The 27,828-nt window shown below is 46.0% G+C and overlaps 1 protein-coding gene across 2 annotated transcripts in view; it reads right to left on the bottom strand.

The window, feature by feature from the left end:
• Nucleotides 1–27,536, bottom strand: part of LOC114808766 (E3 SUMO-protein ligase PIAS4-like) — a 71,339-nt gene extending 43,803 nt beyond the window's left edge. For both annotated transcript variants that reach the window (XM_029056631.2, XM_029056630.2), the window contains exons 1-2: nt 27,486–27,536; nt 2,254–2,668 (exon numbers count right to left, since the gene is read on the bottom strand). In XM_029056631.2, coding sequence (XP_028912464.1) covers nt 2,254–2,668; nt 27,486–27,527 — 457 coding nt within the window. In that variant the 5' untranslated portion in view covers nt 27,528–27,536. The remainder of the gene's footprint in view (nt 1–2,253; nt 2,669–27,485) is intronic.
• Between the last annotated feature and the right edge of the window lie 292 nt (nt 27,537–27,828).

Genomic DNA, 27,828 nt, shown 5'->3' with positions numbered 1-27,828 from the left:
CGGCTCATCTTCCTGCAGAAACGATCTGGGCACATCACTCCCCTTCTTAAAAACTTCCAGTGGTTGCCTATCAACCTCCGCGCAAAACAAAATCTTCTCACTCTAGGTTTCAAGGCTCTCCATCACCTTGCCCCCTCCTATCTCTCCTCCCTTCTTTCTTTCCACTGCCCACCCCACACGCTCTGCTCTCTGCCACCCACCTCCTCACCGTCCCCCATTCTCACCTATCCCGCCGTCGACCCCTGGGCCACACCTTCCCGCAGTCCTGGAATGCCCTCCCTCCTCCCCTCCGCCAAACTAATTCTCTTCCCCTCTTCAAAACCTTACTTACAGCTCACCTCCTCCAAAAGGCCTTCCCAGACTGAGCTCCCCTTTTCCCTCTACTGCCCTCCTTCACCTCTCCACAGCTAAACCCTCTTGCCCCCCCATTTCCCTCTGCTCCTCCCCCCCCTCCCATCCCCTCAGCACCGTACTCGTCTGCTCAACTGTATATATTTTCATTACCCTATTTATTTTGTTAATGAAACGTACATCGCCTTGATTCTATTTATTTGTCATTGTTTTTATGAGATGTTCTTCCCCTTGACCCTATTTATTGTTATTGTTCTTGTCTGTCCTTCTCCCCCGATTAGACTGTAAGGCCATCAAAGGGCAGGGACTGTCTCTATTTGTTACCGATTTGTACATTCCAAGTGCTTAGTACAGTGCTCTGCACATAGTAAGCGCTCAATAAATACGAATGAATGAATGAATGAATGAATGAATGAATGAAGACTCCCACTGGTCAAAATCCATTCTTTTACTCATCTTCAAATTACTGGGGTTTGTAGGCTCTGTTGACCTGGTCCATTAATATTATGTTTAGGCATAACCCCATCTAAACGATGAGCTCCAACAGAGACTATTTATTATTAACTTCTCCAAGTGTTTACATGGATTTTTCTAGGCATTTTTGTTCAGTTTTCAGGTCTTTTCTAAGCCTTTCTTTCCAGGCCTACTTATTACACACATGAAAAATAGTTTACTACAACACATCAATATCCACCAACTTGATGCAACAGCCAAAGAAGTTTCAGTATATTATGTGAGAGGCTATGAAAAAGTCTAGCAGCATTTAAAAAACCATAGGTATTGTTCAGCCTTTGTTATCGTTGTGTGACATGAATTTCCAAAGAAGCAACATCCAATTCACTGAACAGTTCTGCTAGCGCAACTACATATTGTACTTAACATCAAAGGATAATAGGACAACAAACAAGGAAGACCTATAATACAGTCAATCTCCTTGCTTCCAAGCTATACTTATCTGTACAGAGTTGCACTTTGTAGGGCATGTGAAGAGAATGGATGACAGTGGCTACGAAACACAAACAGTTCATGAACAATGAGCTGCAAATGGGAAAACCAAAAGCAACGAAGGCAGAAGAAACTTTTAACGACAGAATGAATGGAGTCTCAGACAATGTTTCATCCCAGCTGAAACCTGGGAGCCAACTGTCAGAGAAAACAACAATTGCAAATTGCAGTCAAGAAAAGAAAAATGTGTTTCATAAGGAGACAAAATAATAATAATGTTGGTATTTGTTAAGCGCCTACTATGTGCAGAGCACTGTTCTCAGTGCTGGGGTAGACACTGGGGAATCAGGTTGTCCCACGTGGGGCTCACAGTCTTAATCCCCATTTTACAGATGAGGGAACTGAGGCACCGAGAAGTTAAGTGACTTGCCCAAAGTCACACAACTGACAAGTGGCCGAGCCGGAATTCGAACCCATGACCTCTGACTCCAAAGCCCGTGCTCTTTCCACTGAGCCACGCTGTTTCTCTAAAAGCAGACAAAAGCAGACAAAAGCAAACCAGGCATCAGCTGGTGCCAGCAACAAGTATTATATTCCAGGAAGATGTCACTGTTATCATGGTGAAAACAGAGAGATTCATTGGAACACTAAGAAAGACAGAGTGTTGCAGAATAAAATTAGTTTAATTTTTAAAAGCAGTAAAATGCCTACAATGAACATTAATAATCTTAGAACATATTTAATTCAGGTTGATGAGGGTTGACAAATGCTAACCTAAAAACAAATAATTTATAGAATGGAGAAAAATCCTGAACATGACGCATCACTTCTAAATTCATGTTACTTTGTACACATCCATTCTTAGGTTCCTTCATCCTCAATGACCACATTACTTTAAACATCTAGTGAACCCTGCCCTAATCATCTACCAATTTGAAAGACAACAAAGTGACTCACCTAACTCTGTTGGCTTCAGCAAATCATCCAAGGTATTGAAGAAAGGCAATTCTATTAGCTGAACTTCTGGCTTTACTTTAGAGGGTAACTGACCCAGGTCATTAAGGTATTTTCCACAAATCACAGGATAGTTGATGCTGGGAGCTGATACAGCCCTTCTAGAGATTCTGCTATACTGGTCAGCGGATGAATTTATAGCAAAATTGTCCAGAGATTGGTGCGAGTGTGCTGAGTTCTTCTTGATACAGCGTGCCTCATAGAGTTCTTTAATTTTTTTGAAGACTTCAGGACTGCAATCAAACTGAACTAGTTGCAGAGCCCTGGTGATAAGCTCATGTTTAAGTCCACTCTTATTTCGTCCAACGAAACCCAGGAGCATCTGAAGATCTGAGACTCTAAAACTCATCACCATGTTCTACAGAAAAGCAAGTCAAATACATAAAAAACACTTTCATTATTAGAAGATACTCAATTCCCTAAACCTTATTTAAGTAAAATATTTGGAGTGATAAAGTAAGTGGAAAGTTGGAAAACACCTACATCTAAAGATATTTGATCCAAACTATTCTTCAGTTTTCTGGGAATCTTGCCCTTTAATAGTATTCAGTAGCATAGAATAGGTGTTGAGAACTGTGGCTCTCAAACCATATTTAACTCTTAGAACCACACATGGATCTTGGTATAGGATTTGGTCTGTGAATTCAACACTCTAAGAGTGATGCCATTAGTCAACTCCACAGCAAAATGGTAAGGTACTCAAAATGGAAGATGAGAAGGAAGAAGCTGACTCTTGGTCTTTTACATGGCTCAGTGGAAAGAGCACGGGCTTTGGAGTCACGGCTCATGAGTTCGAATCCCAGCTCTGCCACTTGTCGGCTGTGTGACTGTGGGCAAGTCACTTAACTTCTCTGTGCCTCAGTTCCCTCATCTGTAAAATGGGGATTAAGACTGTGAGCCCCACGTGGGACAACCTGATTCCCCTATGTCTACCCCAGCGCTTAGAACAGTGCTCGGCACATAGTAAGCGTTTAACAAATACCAACATTATTATTACCCTCTAAGCCTCACAGGGTCATCCACTGCCTCTGTGCTTTTCCTTCCCTCTCCCATTCTTCTCTTTCTTTTCACCTCCTCTCCCTTCATTCTTATTTTTCCCCATTACTTCCTCTCACTGTTGATCCTCCCCTTCCCTCTCAGTTTTTCCTTACCATTTCCCACCTACTTCTCTGTTATTCTCATGGCAGAAACAGCTTTCGCTAATTAAACAAACATGTCACATATGCCAGGGAAACTAGACAAACTAATTCCAGTTTGTGAATCAACTTGCTCAAGAGTTTTGTTTGGTTTTACTCTTCTACACTAAAAAGTTGCTGGTCCTGCCGTACAATAACAAGTTCAAAAATGTGGTCAGAGGTCTCCCATATTGTTTTGACATGGGTTAAACTGAGTATTATTTCTCCTTTTAGAAAACAGGATTGCTTTCTGGGCTGATGTAAACAGTAAAGCAGCAAGATTTTGTGAAAAGCAGCCTGGCCTACTAGAAAAAAACATAGACCTTGTTGTCAAGAGAAACCAGTCTAATCCTGGCTCTGCCGCCTGTCTGATATGTGACCTTGGGCAAGTTAATTCATTCATTTACTCATTCATTCATTCATATTTATTGAGCGCTTACTGTGTGCAGAGCACTGTACTAAGCGCTTGGAATCTACAATTCAGCAACAGATAGAGACAATCCCTGCACAACAATGGGCTCACAGTCTAAAAGGGGGAGACACACAAACAAAACAAAATAAGTAGTCAGGCATTAATAACATCAAGATAAATAGAATCATAGATATATACACATCATTAATAAAATAGAGTAATAAAAAATATATACAAATATGGACAAGTGCTGTGGGGAGGGGAAGGGGTAGAGGGAGGGAGTAGGGGGAAGGGGAGGAGAGGCTGAGGGAAAGGGAGGACTCAGTCTGGGAGGGCCTCCTGGACAAGGTGAGCTCTCAGTAGGTCTTTCAAGAGGGGAAGAGAGTTAGTTTGGCGGATGCGAGAAAGGAGGGCATTCCAGGTCAGTGACAGGATGTGGACCAGGGGTTGATGGCAGGACAGGCGAGAACGAGGGACCATGAGGAGGTTAGCAGCAGAGGAGTGGAGTGTACAGGGTGTGGTTGTAGAAGGAGAGACATGAGGTGAGGTAGTAGGAGGGAAGGTGATGGAGAGCTCTGAAGCCAAGAGTGAGGAGTTTTTTTCACGCGAAGGTTAACTGGAAACCACTGGAGGTTTTTGAGGAGGGGAGTGACATGCCCAAAGCATTTCTGTAGAAAGATAAGCCGGGCAGCGGAATGAAGTACAGGCCAGAATGGGGGGAGATAGAGATCAGAAAGGAGGCTGATGCAATAATCCAGTCAGAATATCATGAGACCCTGTATCAGCAAGGTAGCAGTTTGTCTGGAGAAGAAAGGGCGGATCTCGGTGATGTTATGAAGGTGAGACCAGCAGGTTTTGGTAACGGATGGGATGTGAGGGGTGAATGAGAGAGCAGAGTCAAGGATGACACCAAGGTTGCAGGCCTGTGAGATGGGAAGGATGGTCGTGCCATCAACAGTGACAGGGAAGTCAGGAAGAGGACAGGGCTTGGGAGGGAAGATAAGGAGCTCAGTTTTGGACAGGTTGAGTTTTAGGTGGCAGGCAGATGTCCAGGTGGAGACATCCTGGAGGTAGGAGGGGATACGAACCTGAAGGGAGGAGGACAGAATGGGGAGGAGATGTAGATTTGTGTGTCATCTGCATAGAGATGATAGTTAAAGCCATGGGAGCGAATGAGTTCACCAAGGGAGTGAGTATAGATGGAGAACAGAAGAGGGCCAAAAACTGATCCTTGAGGAACACCTACAGTTAGTGGGTGGCGGGGGGAGGAGGAGCCCACGAAGGAGACCGAAAATGATCGGCCAGAAAGATAAGAGGAGAACTAGGACAGAGTCGATGAAGCCAAGGTGAGATATGGTGTGGAGGAGAAGGGGATGGTCGACAGTGTCAGAAGCAGCTGAGAGGATGAGAAGGATTAGGAGGAGCCATTGGATTTGGCAAGAAGGAGGTCATGGGTGACCTCTGAGAGAGGAGTCTTGGTAAAGTAGAGGGGACAGAAGCCAGATTGGAGGGGGTCCAAGAGAGAATTGGAGTTCAGGAATTCAAGGCAGCGAGTGTAGACAACTCATTCTAGGACTTTGGAAAGGAAGGGTAGGAGGGAGACAGGGCGATAACTGTAAGGGCAAGTGGGGTCAAAAGGGTTTTTTTATGATGGGGAGACATGGGCATGTTTGAAGGCAGAAACCACTGGGGGGGTGAGTGGTTAAAGACAGAAGATAAGGAGGGGAGAAGGAAAGGGGCGATGGTTTTTATAAGGTGAGCGGGAATGGAGTCCAAAGCACAGGTGGAGGGGGTGGCACTTGTGAGGAGGGAGGAGATCTCCTCTGAGGATACCGCAGGGAAGGATGGGAAAGTAAGGGAGACGGTTGGGGGGGAGGAGAAAGGGGAGGGGTGACTTTGGCGAGTGTAGACCTGATTGTATTAATTTTTGTGATGAAGTAGGTGGCCAGATCATTGGGGGTGATGGATGGGGGAGGGGAAGGAACAGGGGCCTAAGGAGAGAGTTAAAAATTTGGAACAATTAGCGGGGGTAACGGGCATGGGCGTCAATGTGGGAAGAAAAGTAGTTTTGCCTATCAGAGGAGAGGGCAGAGTTAAGGCAGGAAAGGATAAATTTGAAGTGAATAACATTGTCCTGTTGCTTGGACCTTCACCAGCAGCACAAAATTGAGCCAAAGAGTGAAGGAGGCGGACAGAGGCAGAGATCCACGGCTGCAGGTTAATGGAGCGAGACCGGTGGAGGGAAAGGGGGAGAGTGAATTGAGATGAGTAGAGAGTGAGGAATTGAGAGCGGTAACCTGATATCATCGAGAGTGGGAAGAGAGGATAGGGAGGCAAAGTGGGGTGAGATGCTTTGGGAGAGATGGATGGGATCAAGGGAGCGAAGGTCTCTGTGGGGGAGTAATACAGATTTTCAGGGTGAGAGAGTGAGAGAAGAGGCAGGTGAGAAGGTTGTGGTCCGAGAGAGGGATTTCAGAGTTGGTGAGGGTGGAGATAGTGCAGCGGTAAGAGATGATGACATCAAGGGTGTGACCAAGTTGGTGAGTGGGCAAGGTGTGGTGGAGCAGGAGGTTGGCAGAGTCAAGGAGTGATATCAGGCGGGTGGCAGAGGAGTCACAGGGTACATCCATGTGGATGCTGAAGTGTCCGAGAATCAAAGTGGGCAGAGAGAAGGGGAGAAGGAAGTTGAGACAGGGGTCGAGGTAGTTGAAGACGTTGGAGGTGGGACAATGGGGCTGATAGATGATGGCTACAAGAATCTGGAGGGGGTGGTAGCAGTGAATAATATGGGGAAGACTGTGGTAAGGAAAATAGGGGAAGGAGAGGGAAGGGGGAGGAGGGATAGTGCAGAAGTGACATTGGCATGCAAAAAGGAAACCGATGCCTCCTCCTTTTCCGATGAGTCTGGGGGAGTGGGAGGAGAGACCTCCGCTGGAGAGAGGAGCAGAAGAGACCATGACCTTAGGGGTGACAGAGGTCTCCGAAAGGGCAAGGAGGAGGAGAGAGCAGGAAAGGAAAAGGTGAAGGATGAAAGGAAGTTTACCTATAATGGAGCGGGGATTCCAAAGGCCGCACTTGGGGTGGAGAAGGGAGGGGGAAGGGAGCAGGGGTGAGGAAGGGGGGTTTGGATGGAAATGAAATGGCGGGGACCTGGGTGGGGAGAGGAGGATGAGGGGTGGTAGTGGGACAGGAAGACTGGGATGGGGATGGGGACGTTAATGTAGATATCTTATATCTACATCAACATTTAGTACAGTGCTTGATTTAGAGTAAAAGCACTAACAAATACCACATTATTATTATCCTCAGGTATTCCAAAAGGGTAACTGGAGGGTCTATTTAACTGATTACCAAAGGAAAAAAGCTCCAGTTATATTTGAATTTAGTTTTCCCAGACTATGCTGCTACTACTTCAACTCCAAACTCCCACTTAAGCAAGACCAGTTCAGCTGTTAGGGCTGTTCCATTTTAAGCCCCTGAGAAACTCCAGAATCCAAGAGAGTCAGATAATAATAATACTCATGGTATTAATATTGGTAGTTGGTAGGTGATAATGGTAAATAAGTATGTTTCTTATCTTTTTAGGCTGAGATTTCACTCTTTTCTATCAGACTAAGCTTACCAAAGTCTCTCTCATTTCCCACTTTCTCAGTTCCCCACATCCACTCTCCTTTATAATGTTGGTATTTGTTAAGCGCTTACTATGTGCAGAGCACTGTTCTACGCGCTGGGGTAGATACAGGGTAATCAGGTTGTTCCACGTGAGGCTCACAGTTAATCCCCATTTGACAGATGAGGTAACTGAGGCACAGAGAAGTTAAGTGACTTGCCCACAGTCACACATCTTTACTAACCATGTCAAAGGTGATACTCACCTGACTCAAAATTCACCCCTTCTACTTGGGCCTCCCATGTTACCCCTGCTAAGCTTAAAAATAAATTTGTACTGTCACTCCTATTCCATACTACCCTTTTCAGCCCACTCAGTCTCTGATAGTTCCAAACTCTCTACCTGCCAACATATCTTCCAACCTATGCCCTTTACTAAAAAAGCCTCCCTGAATCCCACAGCACCTTCCAATTAACGCACTGCCTCACTGTCTCCATTCTTATCCAAACTTCTGACACGGAGTTTGAGCATCCACTGACTCCCCTTCCTTAGCACCTTCTCATAAGTAAATAAAAAGAAATGTATACCCATCATTAACAAAAATGAAAAGAATTATATTTATATGTACATACATATGTAAGTGCTGTGGGGCAGGGGGGTAGAGCAAAGGGAGAGAGTCAGGGCAATGGAGAGGGGAGAGGGAGAAGAGGAAAAGGGAGACTTAGTCTGGGAAGGCCTCCTAGAGGAAGTGAGCTTTCAGTAGGGCTTTGAAGGAGGAAAAGTGCTAGTTTAATATATAATAATGTTGGTATTTGTTAAGCACTTACTATGTGCAGAGCACTGTTCTAAGCGCTGGGGTAGACACAGGGGAATCAGGTTGTCCCACGTGGGGCTCAAAGTCTTAATCCCCATTTTACAGATGAGGTAACTGAGGCACAGAGAAGTTAAGTGACTTGCCCACAGACACACAACCGACAAGTGGCAGAGCTGGGATTCGAACTCATGAGCTCTGACTCCAAAGCCCGTGCTCTTTTCACTGAGCCATGCTGCTCCTCTGTTATTATATATTCACATGTAATATATGTGCTAGTTTAATATGTCTCCCTGTCTATATGCAATATATGTGCTAGTTTAATATATGTCTCCCCTTCTAGACTGTAAACTTCTGATGGGTAGGGAATGTGTCTACCAACTGTACTCCTGAGCACTCAGTAAAGTGCTCTGCACACAATCTGTGCTCAGTAAATACTACTGATAGATTAATTGATCATGACAGATTTGCACCCAGCGAGAGAGTGTAATGTCTCTTTCGGAGCCACAGATGATTCTTCATATCCAGCAGACCACTGTTCTTCAAACCTCTACTAAAATCACAACTCCTCCAGTAAATTCTTCCTAATTTCTCATTTCCCTACCTTTGTCCCTTTCAACCACAATCACTGAAGAATCTCTGTCCTCACTAACTCTGTAATCTCTCTATCTGACCACCACCTCTTCATCTGCCTTCTCTCCCATATACCCTTCCCTGCAAATCTGTCCTGTTCCCCTACAGAGACCTCAGGTCTTTTGACCCCATTCAATTTTCTCAACTCATCATGTCCCGTTTTGCCTCCATACTCCTTCGCTTGAAGACCACACGGACGGCCTCAATACCACCCTCTCAACTAAACCCAACTCACTCACTCCCCTATCCTGTCACCATTTTTGTACCACTAACACACAGCCCTGGATCACCACCACAGACCACTTCCTTCACTTTTGTGCACGAGCCATTGAGCGCTATTGGCAGAAATCTAGACGTCAGGCCAAACTCATCTTTCTCAACTTCATCCTTGTGAGCTCTGACTGGAAAAAAATTATTTCTCCATCCTTACTGACACCAATGCTCAATGCTCAATGGAGAAGCAGCGTGGCTCAGTGGAAAGAGCATGGGCTTTGGAGTCAAGGCTCATGTGTTTGAATCCCAGCTCTGCCACTTGTCGGCTGTGTGACTGTGGGCAAGTCACTTAACTTCTCTGTGCCTCAGTTCCCTCATCTGTAAAATGGGGATTAAGACTGTGAGCCCCACGTGGGACAACCTGATTCCCCTATGTCTACTCCAGCGCTTAGAACAGTGCTCGGCACAAAGTAAGCGCTTAACAAATACCAACATTATTATTAGTAGTAGTATTATTATTATATCCTTGCCAAATGCTCCAGATGTTTCAACTCCCTCCTCAAACCCTCTACTACCACACCTTCCCCAAACCTTGTCCTAAGTGACCTGGACACCTAATTTATTGAGAAAATTGAAACCAGTGGGTGTGAGCTCCCTCAAACTCCCCTGCTCCTCCTCAGTAGCTTTCCCTTCCGGCTCCCTCTTCCATCTTTCCCAGCAGTACCTCTAGAGGAGATCTCCTTCCTCCTCTCAAAATCCACCCCCCTCCAACAGCCCATCTGATCCCATTCCTTCGCACTTTACCAAAACACTTGACCCCTCCTTCCTTCCCTTCTTAATAGCCATCTTCAACAGTTTACTTTCCAGTGGCTTCTTCCGCACCGCTTTCAAACAAGCTCATGTCTTCCCATTCTAAAAGAAAACCCCTCTCTTATTCACACAGCTCCCTCAAGTTACTGCCCCATCTCCTTTCTACCACTCCTCTCCTCACTCCTTCAGCTAGTTGTCTACACTCACTGTCTCAAGTTCCTCTCCTCGAATTCACTCCTTGACCCCCTCCAATCTGGCTTTCATCGCCCTCTCAAGATCATAAATGATCTCTACGTTGCCAAACCCAATAGCCTTTACTCTATCTTAATCCCCTTTGACCACTCAACTACCTGCAATACTGTTGACCACTCCCTTGTTCTGGAAACATTACCTAACCTTGGCTTCACTGCCACTGTCCTCTTCTAGTTAACCTCATATCTCTCTGGCTGCTCATTCTGCCTCCCACGCCAGAATTGAAACTTGAGGGTCACCCAAAGTTAGGGGGCGACCCTCAAGGTTCAATTCTGGGTCCGTTTCTCTTCTCCATCTACACCCACTCCCTTGGAAAACTCATTTGCTCCAATAGCTTCCAATACCACCTCCTTGTGGATGATTTCCAATTTTAAATTTCCTGCCCTGATCTCTCTGCCCCTGTGTCATTTTGCATTCCTTCCTACCTTCGGTAGAGATGTCTACTTGGATGACCTACTGTCACCTAATATAGCCAAGATCAACCCTTTCCTCTCTACACAAATGGCTACCTTACTGCTACAGGCTCTCGTTATATCCCAGCTAGACTACTGTGTCAGCCTTCTCTCTGATCTCCCTTCCTCCTCTCTTGTCCCGCTCCAGTCTATTCTTCACTCCATTGCCCAGCTCATCTTCCTGCAGAAACGATCTGGGCATGTCACTCCCCTTCTTAAACAACTCCAGTGGTTGCCTATCAACCTCCATTCAAAACAAAAACTCCTCACTCTAGGCTTTCAGGCTCTCCATCCCCTTGCCCCTTCCTACCTCTCCTCCTTTCTCTCTTTCTACCGCCCACCCCACACGCTCCGCTCCTCTGCCGCTCACCTCCTCACCGTCCCTCGGTCTCGCCTATCCCGCCGTCAACCTCTGGGCCACTTCCGCCGGCGGTCCTGGAACGCCCTCCCTCCTCACCTCCGACAATCTAATTCTCTTCCCCTCTTCAAATCCCTACTTAAAGCTCACCTCCTCCAAGAGGCCTTCCCAGACTGAACTCTCCCCTTTCCCTCTGCTCCCTCTACCCCACCCTTCACCTCTCTGCAGCTAAACCCTCTTCTCCCCCCTTTCCCTCTCCTCCTCCCCCTCTCCCGTCCCACACCCTCAGCACTGTACTCGTCCACTTAACTGTATATATCTTCATCACCCTATTTATTTTGTTTCTTTTGTTTAATGAGTTGTACATTATCCTGATTCTATTTATTTGTCATTGTTTTTATGAGATGTTCTTCCCCTTGACTCTGTTTACTGCCATTGTTCTTCTCTGCCTGTCTCCCCCGATTAGACTGTAAGCCCTTCAAAGGGCAGGTGCTGTCTCTATCTGTTGCCGACTTGTACATTCCAAGCACTTAGTACAGTGCTCTGCACATAGTAAGTGCTCAATAAATACTAGTGAATGAATGAATGAAACTCAAACTTAACATGTCAAAAACAAAACTCCCATCTTCCCACCAGACACCATCCTTCCCCTGACTTTCCCTTCACTGTAGGCAGAACCATCTTCCTGCCGGTCTCACAAGCCCAGAACTTTGGTGCAGCGTGGCTCAGTGGAAAGAGCCTGCGCTTTGGAGTCAGAGGTCATGGGTTTGACTCCCAGCTCTGCCACGTGTCAGCTGTGTGACTGTGGGCAAGTCACTTAACTTCTCTGTGCCTCAGTTACCTCATCTGTAAAACGGGGATTAACTGTGAGCCCCATATGGGACAAGCTGATCGCCTTGTATCCTCCAGCACTTAGAACACTGCTTTGCGCATAGGAAGCACTTAACAAATACCATCATTATTAAGCACTGGAGAGAGTAAATACAACAGTTAATGGACACATTCCCTAACAACGAGCTTACACTATTCCGCAATTATTAACAAATTGCATTATTTATTAAGCACTATGTGCCAAGCACTGCACTAAGAGCTGAGGTGCAAGAGTTTTGATAAGCTGTGAAGAGACAGAGCCTGAGCTATAGGTGGAATGGGTGGATTTTGAAAGGAGAAAAGAGGTCTTCTCTTGAGATACTGCTGGGAAATATGGGACAGTTGAAGGAACAGGAGAAGGGACAGACTGCAGAAGAACAGGAGAGATTTTAGGGTGATCATACCTGATTGTTTCAATTTTCCTAAGCACATGGCCTGTTTATTCCAAGCAACGGTTAAGGAAGACAAGGGGATGGGAAATTTAAGAAGAGAGTTAAATGTCTGGAACTGGTAAGGGCAATGGACATGAGAGTCAGTGAGGATGAAGAAATAATGATGCCAAGCAGTGGAAAGGGCCAGAAGGACCTGGGTTCTAATACAGGCTCCACTACTTGTTGGCTGCTACTTGCTACTTGTCTATGTGATCTTGGGCAAGTCACCTGACTTCTCTATGGCTGTTATCTCATCATAGCACAAACTGTACTTTCCAAATGCTTAGTACAGTGCTCTGCATATAGTAAGTGCACAATAAATACAATTGAATGAATGAATATGTATATATCTGTATATGCCTGTAATTTATTTATTTATTTATATTAATGTCTGTCTCCCCTCTAGACTGTGAGTTCATTGTGGACAGGAAATGTGTCTGTTTGTTGTTATACTGTACTCTCCCAAGTGCTTAATACAGTGCTTTGCACACAGTAAGTGCTCAATAAGTACAACTGAATGAATTAATGAATCTGTAAAACAAAGGTTAATACTGTGAGCCCCATGTGGGACATGGACTGGGTTCAACCTGATTAGCTTGTATCTACACCAGTGCTTAGTGCAGTGCCTGACATAATAAGCACTTAACAAATACTATTTTAAAAAAGGCAAAGTTAAAGCAGCTACAGATGAACTTGAAGTGGACAAAGGCAGGCTGACATCTGGATTTCCAACAATAGCATTCTGTGGCTCATGCATGGGAATACAGAAGGACTATGGAAGTGATACAGGAGTGTGGGTTACTGGTACAAGATCAAGGGACAATTGAGAGTGTGAGTTGAGTTCAGTAGAGAGGGTGGGTGGTGTTGAAGGTGTCACTTTGGTCATCACGGGAAGGTAGTTTGGGTATGAAGACTAAATGGGACATAATGACTTGAGAAAATTGGATAGGGCCACAGATCAGAGGGCTTAGTGGGGGAAGAGAATAGATTTACAAGGAGCAGGTGTTAAGGACAGAAGGTAAGTGAGGAGGCTGAGGAAGGAGAGAGGGATTTCAGAGTTGTTGAGAGTAAAGACTATATGTGACTACAGATGATGAGTTTGAAAGTTCCACTCATAGGAGTCGATGCCTTCTAGAGGGGAATATATGTGATTTGAGAATAAAGTGGACCTACAATTTAGCCTTGAGGGATTCCCACAGTTAGAGTGTGTGACATAGAGTCCTGAAAAAGAGACTGAGAAGGACTGAGTTAGGAGAAGCAGGAGAGGACAATTTGGTGAAATAATAATAATAATACTGATGGTATTTGTTTAGCACTTACTTAGTGCCAAACACTATTCTAAGTGCTGGGGGGCATGTAAGGTAATCAGATTGTCCCACATGGGGCTTCCAGTCTTAATCCCCATTTTACAGATGAGGTAACTGAGGCACAGAGCAGTTAAGTGACGCCCAAAGTCACACAACTGACAAGTGGCAGAGACTGGATTACAACCCATGACCTCTGAATCCCAAGCCTGTGCTCTTTCCACTAAGCCCATGCTGCTTCTCAGCATCAGAAATACAGATCAGCGTAACTCTACTCTGTAAACTTGTTTTGGGCTGGGAATGTGTCTACCAACTCTGTTACAATGTACTCTACCAAGCACTTAGTTACAGTGCTATGAACATAGTAAGTACCAAATAAATACAGCTGATTGACTGACTGATGTTTCCATGAGAAAGAGGTGGTTCACAGTGTCAAAGGCAGCTGAGATGTCAGGAAGATTAGGATAGTAAAGAGGTCACTGGTGGATAGAGCACAGGCCTGGTAATCAGGATTCCCCACCTGTCTGCTGTTTGACCTTGGACAAGTCACTTCACTTCTCTGTACCTAAGTTACCTCATTGTAAAATGGGGATTGAGACTGTGAACCCCAACTGAGGAACTCTGTCCAACTTGATTCGCTTTTATCCAGCTCAATGCTTAGTACTGTGCCTGGCACATAATGAGCGCTTAGCAAACACCATCACTGTTATTACTATTATTTTCATGGTGTAAATGGGGTGGAAGCCGCATTGTGAGGATAAGATATAACAGAGTTGGAGGAGAGGAAATAGAGGCAGCAAGTGTAGATACCTTACTCAAGAAGTCTGGAAATGAATGGTAGGAGATGGGTGATAACTGGAAGGTATTAAAGGGACAAGGGAGGGCTTTTATAGAATACGGAACATATGAGTATATTTGAAAGAGGTGGGAAAGGTGTCACTGGAAGGTGAAGAGTTGAATATTACTTTCAGGGAGGGAATAAAAGGGTAATTTCTTTGATAAGGATTGAAGGGATGGGATTAGAGATGCAGATGGAGGGGGTATAATTTGAGCGGAGATTGGAGATCTCCACTTGAGATAGTGCTGAGAAGGATGAGAGAGTAATAATAATAACGGCATTTGTTAAGTGCTTACTATGTGCAAAGTACTGTTCTAAGCGCTGGGGAGGATACAAGATGATCAGGTTGTCCCACGTGGGACTCACAGTCTTAATCCCCATTTTACAGCTGGGGTAAATGAAGCACAGAGAAGTTAAGTGACTTGCCTAAAGTCACACAGCTGACATGTGGCTGAGCCTGAATTTGAACCCATGACCTCTGACTCCCAAGCCGGAGCTCTTTCCACTGAGCCACGCTGCTTCTCTATAAAAGAGTAAAAGAGGGAACAGGAAGGAGACACTAGAGAGAAACATGGGAGACTATCAACCTCCATTCAAAACAAAAACTCCTCACTGAGGCCAGGGGATTTGAGTAGGGAGTTCAAAATCTGAAACTGCTGCTGTGCGCAGCAGCATGGAGGTAAATTCATTCATTCAATTATTTGTATTTATTGAGTGCTTATTGTGTGCAGAGCACTGTACAAACTGCTGAAGACAGTACAATGCCACAGTAAACAGATACATTCCTGCCAGGATGGAGAAGAACTGTGCTCGGTAGAGAGAAAGCAGGTGAGAATGTTCAAGGCTGACAAGGTCAGCCTGGTCTCTGGATTTCCTCCAGCAGTGTTCCACAGCTCAAGCACAAGAGAGAAGGAAATGTGGAGGTGATTCAGGGATTTAGACTGAAGATACAAGATCGGCAGAGGGATGGGGAACTGAGTTCAGTTGACAGTGCTGTGCTGATGGTGTAGATCTGTTACAGGAGAAAGCAGGTTATGTATGGAAACCACATGGGGGAAGGCAACTTTAGAAAATTGGAAAGGGTCAAGAGACCATAGGTCTCTGCAGAGGTTCAAAGACAGATTTGTGGGAAGAAGTTTATTGGGGAAGTGGCATGGCTTAATTGAAGCAGCACAGCAGTGCAAGTTCCCACTATTCCTCACCTCCACTCCCTTCTACCTCACCTCAACTTGCTCCCTTTGCTCATCCCCCTTCTCCCTACCCATCACTTATGCCTATTTCTATAATTCTATTTATTTATATTGATGCCTGTTTACTTGTATTGGGGAAGCAGTGTGGCTCAGTGGAAAGAGCCTGGACTTCGGAGTAAGAGGTCATGGGTTCGACTACCGGCTCTGCCATTTGTCAGCTGTGCGATTGTGCAAGTCACTTAACTTCTCTGTGCCTCAGTTACCTCATCTGTCAAATGGGGATTAACTGTGAGCCTCACGTGGGACAACCTGATTATCCTGTATCTACCCCAGCACTGAGAACAGTGCTTTGCACATAGTAAGCGCTTAACAAATACCAACATTATTATCGTATTGACGTCTCTCCCCCCGCATAAATCATATTTAAGAGAAGCAGCATGGCTTAGTGGAAAGAGCATGGGCTTCGGAATCAGAAGTCATGGGTTCGCACTGTCCCTCCTCCCCCTTCCCTCTCCTTCCCCTCCTTCGAAGCCCATATTATTCGCCTCTACCACCCCCTCCAGATACTTGCAGCTGTCATCTACCGCCCTCCTGGTCCCACCTCTGACTTCTTCAACCACCTAGACCCCTTTCTCACCTTCCTACTCTCCTTCTCTCTGCCCACTTTGATCCTGGGAGACTTCAACATCCACATGGATGTACCTGGTGACTACTCTGCCGCCCGCCTGCTAGCGCTCCTTGACTCTGCCGACCTCCTGCTCCACCATACCTCACCCTCTGACTCGGTCACACCCTCGATCTCGTCATCTCCTACCGCTGCACTACCTCCTCCCTCAATAACTCTGAAATCCCTCTCTCTGACCATAACCTTCTCACCTGCCTCATCTCTCATACTCCCTCCCCGCGCAAATCTTTGCTAGTCCCCCACAGAGACCTCCGCTCTCTTGATCCCAGCCATCTCTCCAAAAGCATCTCTCCCCACCTTGCCCCCCGTCCTCTCTTCCCACTCTCGATGATCAGGTCACTGCGCTCAACTCCACCCTCTCTACTCATCTCAACTCTCTCGTCCCCCTTTCCCTCCGCCACTCTCACTCCACTAACCCACAGCCCTGGGTCACTGCCTCTGTCCGCCTCATACGCTCCTAGGCTCGAGCTGCCGAGCGCTGCTAGCGAAAGTCCAAGCACCAAGCCAACCTCATACATTTCAAATTTATCCTTTCCTGCCTTAACTCTGCCCTCTCCTCCACCAGGCAAAACTTCTTCTCCTCCCTCATCGACACCCATGCCCGTCAACCTGGCCAATTGTTCCGGACCTTTAACTCTCTCCTTGGGCCCCCTGTTCTTTCCTCTCCCCCATCCCTCCACCCCAACGATCTAGCCAGCTACTTCATCACAAAAATTAACACAATCAGGTCTGAGCTCCCCAAAGTCACCCCTCCCCATCTTGCCTCCCCCCTTCAACCCTCTCCCCACTCTCCCATCCTTCCCTGCAGTATCCTCAGAGGAGATCTCCTCCCTCCTCTCAAGTGCCACCCACTCCACCTGGGCCTCGGACCCCATTCCCACTCACCTTATAAAAACCATCGCCCCTGCCCTCCTCCCCTTCTTAACTTCTATCTTTAACCACTCACTCTCCAATGGCTTCTTCCCCTCTGCCTTCAAACAAGCCCACGTCTCCCCCATCCTAAAAAAACCCTCTCTCGACCCCACTTCCCCTTCCAGTTTCTGCCCTATCTCCCTACTACCCTTCCTTTCCAAGATCCTAGAACGAGTCATCTACACTCACTGCTTAGAATTCCTTAACTCCCATTCTCTCCTGGACACCCTCCAGTCTGGTCTCCGTTCCCTCCACTCTACCGAGACTGCTCTCTCTAAAGGTCACCCATAACCTCCTTCTTGCCAAATCCAATGGCTCCTACTCCATTCTAATCCTCCTTGACCTCTCAGCTGCCTTTGACACTGTCGACCATCCCCTTCTCCTCCACACCTTATCTCACCTTGGCTTCACGGACTCCGTCCTTTCCCGGTTCTCCTTTTATTCAATTCAATTCAATTCAATAGTATTTATTGAGCGCTTACTATGTGCAGAGCACTGTACTAAGCGCTTGGGATGAACAAGTCGGCAACAGATAGAGACAGTCCCTGCCGTTTGACGGGCTTACAGTCTAATCGGGGGAGACGGACAGACGAGAACAATGGCACTAAACAGCGTCAAGGGGAAGAACATCTCGTAAAAACAATGGCAACTAAATAGAATCAAGGCGATGTACAATTCATTAACAAAATAAATAGGGTAACGAAAATATATACAGTTGAGCAGACGAGTACAGTGCTGTGGGGATGGGAAGGGAGAGGTGGAGGAGCAGAGGGAAAAGGGGAAAATGAGGCTTTAGCTGCGGAGAGGTAAAGGGGGGATGGCAGAGGGAGTAGAGGGGGAAGAGGAGCTCAGTCTGGGAACGCCTCTTGGAGGAGGTGAGTTTTAAGTAAGGTTTTGAAGAGGGAAAGAGAATCAGTTTGGCGGAGGTGAGGAGGGAGGGCGTTCCAGGACCGTGGGAGGACGTGACCCAGGGGTCGACGGCGGGATAGGCGAGACCGAGGGACGGTGAGGAGGTGGGCGGCAGAGGAGCGGAGCGTGCGGGGTGGGCGGTAGAAAGAGAGAAGGGAGGAGAGGTAGGAAGGGGCAAGGTGATGGAGAGCCTTGAAGCCTAGAGTGAGGAGTTTTTGTTTGGAGCGGAGGTCGATAGGCAACCACTGGAGTTGTTTAAGAAGGGGAGTGACATGCCCAGATCGTTTCTGCAGGAAGATGAGCCGGGCAGCGGAGTGAAGAATAGACCGGAGCGGGGCGAGAGAGGAGGAAGGGAGGTCAGAGAGAAGGCTGACACAGTAGTCTAGCCGGGATATAACGAGAGCCCGTAATAGTAAGGTAGCCGTTTGGGTGGAGAGGAAAGGGCGGATCTTGGCTTTTATCTCTCTGGCCGGTCATTCTCGGTCTCCTTCGCAGGCTCCTCCTCCCTCTCCCATCCTCTAACTGTAGGGGTTCCTCAAGGGTCAGTTCTTGGCCCTCTTCTGTTCTCCATTTACACTCACTCCCTCGGTGAACTCATCCGCCCTCACGGCTTCAACTATCATCTTTACGCACATGACACACAGATCTACATCTCTGCCCCTGTCCTCTCCCCCTCCCTTCAGGCTCGTATCTCCTCCTGACTCCAGGACATCTCTACTTGGATGTCTGCCCGCCACCTAAAACTCAACATGACCAAAACTGAGTTCATCTTCCCTCCCAAACCCCGCCCTCTCCCTGGCTTCCCTATCACCAGGGATGGTACGATCATCCTTCCCATCTCTCAGGCCTGCAACCTCAGTGTCACCTTTGACTCGGCTCTCTTGTTCACCCCACACATCCGATCCGTTACAAAACCTGCCGGTCTCACCTTTATAATTTCACCAAGATCCGCCCTTTCCTCTCCACCCAAACAGCTACCTTACTGTTATGGGCTCTTGTAATATCCCGGCTAGATTACTGTGTCAGCCTGCTCTCTGATCTCCCTTCCTCCTCTCTCTCCCTGCTCCAGTCTATTCTTCACTCCGCTGCCCAGCTCATCTTCCTGCAGAAACGCTCTGGGCATGTCACTCCCCTTCTTAAAAACCTCCAGTGGTTGCCTATCAACCTCCGTGCAAAACAAAAACTTCTCACTCTAGGCTTCCAGGCTCTCCATCACCTTGCCCCTTCCTACCTCTCCTCCCTTCTCTCTTTCTACCACCCAACCCGCACACTCCACTCCTCTGCTGCCCACTTCCTCACCGTCCCCCATTCTCGTCTATCCCGCTGACGAACCCTGGGCCACGTCCTCCAGCGTCCTGGAGGACGCTGGATGTCCCTCCCTCCTCACCTCCGCCAAACTAATTCTCTTCACCTCTTCAAAACCCTACTTAAAGCTCACCTCCTCCAAGAGGCCTTCCTAGACTGAGCTCCCCTTTTCCCTCTGCTCCCTCTACCCCCCCTTCACCTCTCCGCAGCTAAACCCACTTCTGCTCCCTCTCCCTCTGCTCCTCCCCCTCTCCCATCCCATCCCTTCAGCACTGTACTCATCTGCTCAACTGTATATAACTTCATCATTCTATTTATTTTTCATTCATTCATTCATTCAATAGTATTTATTGGGCGCTTACTATGTGCAGAGCACTGTACTAAGCGCTTGGGATGAACAAGTCGGCAACAGATAGAGACAGTCCCTGCCGTTTGACGGGCTTACAGTCTAATCGGGGGAGATGGACAGACAAGAACAATGGCAATAAATAGAGTCAAGGGGAAGAACATCTCGTAAAAACAATGGCAACTAAATAGAATCAAGGCGATGTATATAATTCATTAACAAAATAAATAGGGTAATGAAAATATATACAGTTGAGCAGACGAGTACAGTGTTGTGGGGAAGGGAAGGGAGAGGTGGAGGAGCAGAGGGAAAAGGGGAAAAAGGGGGTTTAGCTGCGGAGAGGTAAAGGGGGGGTGAAAGAGGGAGTAGAGGGAGAAGAGGAGCTCAGTCTGGGAAGGCCTCTTGGAGGAGGTGAGTTTTAAGTAGGGTTTTGAAGAGGGGAAGAGAATCAGTTTGGCGGAGGTGAGGAGGGAGGGCGTTCCAGGACCGCGGGAGGATGTGGCTCAGGGGTCGACTGCGGGATAGGCGAGACCGAGGGACGGTGAGGAGGTGGGCAGCAGAGGAGCGGAGCATGCGGGGTGGGTGGCAGAAAGAGAGAAGGGAGGAGAGGTAGGAAGGGGCAAGGTGATGGAGAGCCTGGAAGCCTAGAGTGAGAAGTTTTTGTTTTGCACGGAGGTTGATAGGCTGTAAGTAGTCTTAGTAAGTAGTTGATAGTAGGCTGTAAGAAGTTGATAGTAGTCTAGCCGGGATATAACGAGAGCCTGTAACAGTAAGGTAGCCGTTTGGGTGGAGAGGAAAGGGCAGATCTTGGCGATATTGTAGAGGTGAAACCGGCAGGTCTTGGTAATGGATAGGATGTATGGGGTGAATGAGAGAGACGAGTCAAGGATGACACAGAGATTGCGGGCCTGAGAGACGGGAAGGATGGTCGTGCCATCGACGGTGATAGAGAAGTCTGGGAGAGGACCGGGTTTGGGAGGGAAGATGAGGAGCTCAGTCTTGCTCATGTTGAGTTTTAGGTGGCCGCCGACATCCAGGTGGAGACGTCCTGGAGGCGGGAGGAGATGCAAGCCTGAAGGGAGGGGGAGACGACAGGGGCGGAGATGTAGATCTGCGTGTCATCTGCGTAGAGATGGTAGTCAAAGCCGTGAGAGCGAATGACTTCACCGAGGGAGTGAGTGTAAATGGAGAACAGAAGAGGGCCAAGAACTGACCCTTGAGGAACTCCAACAGTTAAAGGATGGGAGGGGGAGGAGGCTCCAGCGAAGGAGACCGAGAATGACCGGCCAGAGAGGTAAGAGGAGAACCAGGAGAGGACAGAGTCCGTGAAGCCAAGGTGAGATAAGGTATAGAGGAGGAGGGGATGGTCGACGGTGTCAAAGGCAGCAGAGAGGTCAAGGAGGATTAGAATGGAGTAGGAGCCATCGGATTTGGCAAGAAGGAGGTCATGGGTGACCTTAGAGAGAGCAGTCTCGGTAGAGTGGAGGGGACGGAAGCCAGATTGGAGGGGGTCTAGGAGAGAATGGGAGTTAAGGAATTCTAAGCATCGATTGTAGACGACTCGTTCTAGGATTTTGGAAAGGAAGGGTAGTAGGGAGATAGGGCGATAACTGGAGGAGGAAGTGGGGTCAAGAGCGGGTTTTTTTAGCAGAGAAGGAGCCATTGGAGATTGAGTGGTTAAAAATAGAAGTTAAGGAAGGTAGGAGGGCAGGGGCGATGGTTTTAATAAGGTGAGAGGGAATGGGGTCCGCGGCGCAGGTGGAGGGGGTGGCACTTGCGAGGAGGGAGGAGATCTCCTCTGAGGATACTGCAGGGAAGGATGGGAAAGTAGGGGAGAGGGTTGTTGGGGGGGAGGGGAGAGGCGGAGGGGTGACTTTGGAGAGCTCAGACCTGATTGTGTTGATTTTCGTGAGGAAATAGGTGGCCAGATCATTGGGGGTGAGAGATGGGGAAGGGGGAGGAACAGGGGGCCTAAGGAGAGAGTTAAAGGTCCGGAACAATCGGTGGGGGTGACGGGCATGGGTGTCGATGAGGGAGGAGAAGAAGTTTTGCCTGGCGGAGGAGAGGGCAGAGTTAAGGCAGGAAAGGATAAATTTGAAGTGTGTGAGGTCGGCTTGGTGCTTGGACTTTCGCCAGCAGCGCTCAGCAGCTTGAGCATAGAAGCGTAGGAGGCGGACAGAGGAGGTGATCCAGGGCTGTGGGTTAGTGAAGCGAGAGCGGCGGAGGGAAAGGGGGGCGAGAGAGTCGAGATGAGTAGAGAGGGTGGAGTTGAGAGCGGAGACCTGATCGTCGAGAGTGGGAAGAGAGGACAGGGCGGCAAGGTGAGGAGAGATGCTATTGGAAAGACGGATGGGATCTAGAGAGCGGAGGTTTCTGTGGGGCAGTAGCGAAGATTTGCAGAGGGAGGGAGTGTGAGAGATGAGGCAGGTGAGAAGGTTATGGTCAGAGAGAGGGATTTCAGAGTTAATTCAGATTTTGTTAATGAGCTGTACATCACCCTGATTCTATTTATTTGCTATTGTTTTAATGAGATGTTCTTCCCCTTGATTCTATTTATTGCCAATGTTCTTGTCTGTCAGTCTCCCCAATTAGACTGTAAGCCCGTCAAAGAGCAGGGACTGTCTCTATCTGTTACCGATTTGTACACTCCAGGCGCTTAGTACAGTGCTCTGCATAAAGTAAGAGCTCAATAAATACTATTGAATGAATAATCCTAGCTCCACTGCTTGTCAGCTATGTGACTTTGGGGAACTCACTTCACTTCTCTGTGCCTCAGTTACTTCATTTGGAAAATGGGGATTATGACTATGAGCCTCACGTGGGACAATCTGATCACACTGTATCCTCCCTGGGACTTAGACCAGAGCTTTCCACATAGTAAGTGCTTATCAAATGCTATTATTATTATTATTATTTATTGAGCATCTACTGTGTTCACAAGTGCTTTTATGACTATTTTATGACCTTAAATCTATATACCCAAGCAGTTCAATAATAATCTTTTTTTGCGACTATCAAGTCAGAGATATGAAAACTCAGTCTATCAATGGCATTTACTGAGCACTTGTTCAATGTAGAACACTGTCCTAAGTGTTTGGAAAAGTACAATTCAACCCAGTTGGTATTCATAAATGCAGCCCACAAAGAACTTACAACCTATAGATTAATGTCTATCTCCACCCCTGCAGACTGTAAGCTCATTAAAGGTAGATAATGTGTCCGCTAATTCTATTGTGTTGCCCTCTCTCAAGTGCTTAATACTGTGCTCTGCACATATTAAGCATTTAATAGATACTAATGACTGATTGATACAAGAGGAAATAGTTATTAAAACAGATTAGAAATTGGCTACTCAGTGACCCTCACCTTGCTCCCGAGAATCCCCTATACTAAGTGGGATGAGGCAGGGACGTGTCTCCTTTTCCTTCTGCTTTCCTTCCCCCATTTTTCCTTCCCCATTCTCCTTTTTCCCCCCTCCTTTTTCTCCTAGCCCTCTTCCCTCTTCTCCCTGTCCCTCCTACTCCCCACTTTTTCTCCTCATCTCCATTTTCTCTTCCCCTCATCCCTCAGTGCCCCACCTAAATATCCTACCTTTAATGTCCCACCACCCTGCCCCAAGTATGTCCTCGTACTCAAAATGGGAAGTTGACATACCAGGTCCTTTGTGTCATTATCATACTGTAGTTCTTAATATATACTTAATGGTGTTTTAAAAACATATTAGAATCAACCTCAAAGGTCTTCCTTGACAAACAATAGAACTCCCTACCTGGAATCCTTTCCTTTATCAATTCCCTTCAAACTGCACTTCAAAGATTTCATTAATGCTGTTTAGTCTTGATCCTATTCTCTTGTACCGTAATGACCTGGATTTGTTACTCTGTCCAAGTAACCCTCTGGCTTAGAATAATAATAATAATAATGTTGGTATTTGTTAAGTGCTTACTATGTGCCGAGCACTGTTCTAAGCGCTGGGGTAGATACAGGGTAATCAGCCGCCACGTGAGGCTCACAGTCTTCACCCACATTTTACAGCCAATCACTACAAGTAAGACAGTACCTTCCCAGCCCCCTCAATAAATCAAGCAATCTTACTTAATGAATGCTTATTCTGTGCAGAGCACTGTATTAAACATTGGAAGAGGACAGTACAACAGCAGTTTTCTAGACTGTGAGCCCGTTGTTGGGTAGGGATTGTCTCCATCTGGTGCTGAACTGTTCTTTCCAATCAATTAATACAGTGCTCTGCACACAGTAAGCACTCAATAAATACGACTGAATGAATGAACAGCATTGGCATTCATGTTCTCTACCCATAACGTGTAATATGACTAATTGATTTTTAATAAGGTTTTGAAGGTGGGGAAAGGTTGTGAACTGTGATAACAGGAGTTGGAGGAAGAAATCAGAGGTCATGGGTTCTAATTCCGGCTCCGCCACCTGTCAGCTGTGTGACTTTGGGCAAGTCACTTAACTTCTTGGTGCCTCAGTTCCCTCACCTGTAAAATGGGGCTGAAGACTGTGAACCTCACGTGGGACAACCTCATTCCCCTGTATCTACCCCAGCACTTAGAACAGTGCTCTGCACGTAGTTAAGCACTTAAACAAATACCAACATTATTATTATTATTATATTATAAAATACTCATAACCTACTTGTGTTTATTTTCCAGCTTTCTATGGAAAATATCACCAGTAACACATATTACGAAATACTCATAACCTGACTAAGTGTCTTTAACTTTTCTGCTTTCACTTTGGCCCTGCAAACTCCCAATCCCTATATTTTCAACTTCACATGAACATTGCTGCTAATTCTGTGTGTTGTGCTCCCCCAAACACTTTGTTCAATGTTCTGCACATATAAAGCTTTAAATAAATTTGATTGATTATTCATTCATTTCATTCATTCCACCGTATTTATTGAGCTCTTACTGTGTGCAAAGCAGGAGAATACAGTATAATTACAGATACATTTCTGCCCACAACAAGCTCACAGTCAAGATGGGGAGACCGACATTAACATATATAAATAAATAAAATATATATGCAGGTATATTATTAATATATTATTATTTTGATTAATGAAAAAGCCTTATGTAGAAAGGTTGGAAAGTTCTACTGGAGAACAATATAAGTTACCAGTAGCTAACTCTTGGGCATGTGTCTAAAGAATACCTAAATCATTACATGTGGACAATATCTAGAAATATACAGTAATTGACACATTTGTGTCAACAGTCAAAAAGATTACAAAACTAATTACACTCATGGCATGTCTCCTAAGGACAATTCACGTTTCTAAAAAAGACTGTCATGTCTTTGATATGCAATTGATATACATGTACGATTGATATTGTATATACAACTGTATATTGTATATACAATTGATATGGTATAGTGCCAACTACTTTTCCAAGCTCCTAGTATAGTGCTCTGCACACAGTACGTGCTCAATAAACATGATTGACTGATTGACACACACAACTGGGGTAAATGCAAGCCCTTTTTTACCTTTATAACAAAGATACTGATATTTTGGATTTTAAAAGTATCCAGATTCTATTTGATAATTCCATACTTTCAACTTGGACTTTCTTAAGTGAATTCATATTTCTGACTCTTATGTTTCTGAAATCAGGGAATCAATTTTTAAACCTAAACTTTGAATTAAACTGATAATTACCATTCTGTGTTTCATCCAATTTTTTTTCCCAAACTATGACTAGTGACCCGAATTTAAGGCTCCTTAACATAACTAACACGTAATAATCTAAAAGAGCCTAAAAATATCAGCCAAGGTAAAGTGATTAAAAATTCCTCAGGATACCAGCATTTATATATATTTTGAATCCTCCAAATATCATTTGTAAAACATCTCTCCACTGATAATATTGGCAATAACCAATTTCCCTAAAAAGTAACTCTATTCATTTTGTTATCCCCAACCAATCAACAGCATGTGTTGTGCCCCAATTGGGTTCTAACCTTAAGGAAATCACACAGAGGTGAAAACCCAAACATTTCAATAAAGATTATAGTTTTATGACACAAGGTGCTAATCCTCTAAGTGTGGTCAAAATAATCAAGTAAACGATTTTAAAAATTACTTTTTTGCATTTTAATCTGAAATTTGAAGTATATTTGCAACACGAAAGACTTAAATAATTCAGTTTTTCCTAACAAGATTTAAACAAGGTTTGAAGAGAATGTTCTGAAGAGGTTTGAAAAGAAGAGAGAAAACTATGAAAAATGAAGAAAGGAGATAGGGAAAGTTGGGAAAGTCCCAAGTTTCGATATTCAAATGAGATTTCATTCATTCAGGGGAAGCAACGTGGTTCAGTGGAAAGAGGCTGGGCTTGGGAGTCAGAGGTCGTGGGTTCTAATCTCAGCTATGCCACTTATCAGCTGTGTGGCTTTGGGCAAGACCCCTGACTTCTTTGAGCCTCAGTTCCCTCATCTGGAAAATGGGGATTAGTACTATGAGCCCCATGTGGGACAACTGTTTACCTTGTATCCACTCAGTGCTTACAACAATGTTTGGCACATAGTAGGCGATTAACAAATACCAAATGACTAGAGAAGCAGTGTGGCTCAGTGGAAAGAGCCCCAGCTTGGGAGTCAGGTCGTGGGTTCGAATCACGACTGCCACTTTCAGCTGTGTGACTGTGGGCAAGTCACTTCACTTCTCTGTGCCTCAGTTACCTCTGCTGGAAAATGGGGATTAACTGTGAGCCTCATGTGGGACAACCTGATTACCCTGTATCTACTCCAGCGCTTGGAACACTGCTCTGCACATAGTAAGCGCTTAACAAATACCAACAATATTATTATATTATAATGTTGGTATTTGTTAAGCGCTTACTATGTGCCCAGCACTGTTCTAAGCGCTGGGGTAGACACAGGGGAATCAGGTTGTCCCACGTGGGGCTCACAGTCTTAATCCCCATTTTACAGATGAGGGAACTGAGGCACAGAGAAGTTAAGTGACTTGCCCACAGTCACACAGCTGACAAGTGGCAGAGCTGGGATTCGAATTCATGAGCCCTGACTCCAAAGCCCGTGCTCTTTCCAATGAGCCACGCTGCTTCACTTAAGTTTCTACCTTGCATTTTGGGGGAGATGGTAGACGTAATGAAAAAATGGTACTTGACTCTACGATTCATCAACAAAATTGAAAAAAAAATTAATACTGGGCGAAACCAAATAACAATAATATACGCCTTCCTATATAACCTAGAAAACAAACTCTAAATGCTTAGGTTCTGCACTCATTTCTTGGGAGTCGTTAACAATGATAGAAGAAATCACTAAATATTGCCAAAAGTCTATGGCTGGGCCCAACGGCAATAGAGGATACGCGCAAATCTTTCTAGTGAAAGAGGCAAGAAAGGGACGAAGAGAAAGAACTAGAGCAAACCAGGAAAAAAAAATACAGCACAGAAGCTGTAGGTTCATATCTGAGAGGGTAGGGGAAAATCACGGGAAAGTAACGAGGAAAAGGGGTCCTGGGTCTCAATTGAGTCCTGTCCCAACCACTGAAAGCCGGAACATATCTAACTGTGCCCACAGATGTTGTTGCCATTACCCCTTGTTTCGCTTTTCTTCCTTTTTCCCCTAGAGCCTACACGCGTACCACGCCAACTGCCACTCACTCACTTTAGCCTCCACAAGCTCCGCCGCCATCTTGGCCACCACCATCCCCGACGCTGGGACAGCCAACCGTTGCTCCACGTGACACTCTCGGGATGCAGCCACGGGCCAATTAGAAGCTCTGACCCATCCCCCCATGTTTTCTTTCGCCTCCCTAGCCCCTTCTCTACCTACCCTCAAGTCTCCTTCATCCTTTTAAGTGTATGTACAATTAATCTTCCCTTTTTCTTTAATCGCAATTTCATTTGAGTTCTAAATTTACCTCGTCGTGAACAGCTACTACATCAATACTTAGAACAGTGCTCAGTGCTTAGAACAGTGCTCAGTGCTTAGAACAGTGCATGGCGGA

Source organism: Ornithorhynchus anatinus, chromosome Y5, assembly GCF_004115215.2.
Source record: "Ornithorhynchus anatinus isolate Pmale09 chromosome Y5, mOrnAna1.pri.v4, whole genome shotgun sequence".
In the NCBI taxonomy this organism is placed as follows: domain Eukaryota; kingdom Metazoa; phylum Chordata; class Mammalia; order Monotremata; family Ornithorhynchidae; genus Ornithorhynchus; species Ornithorhynchus anatinus.
This window is presented reverse-complemented; position numbering and strand designations above follow the sequence as displayed.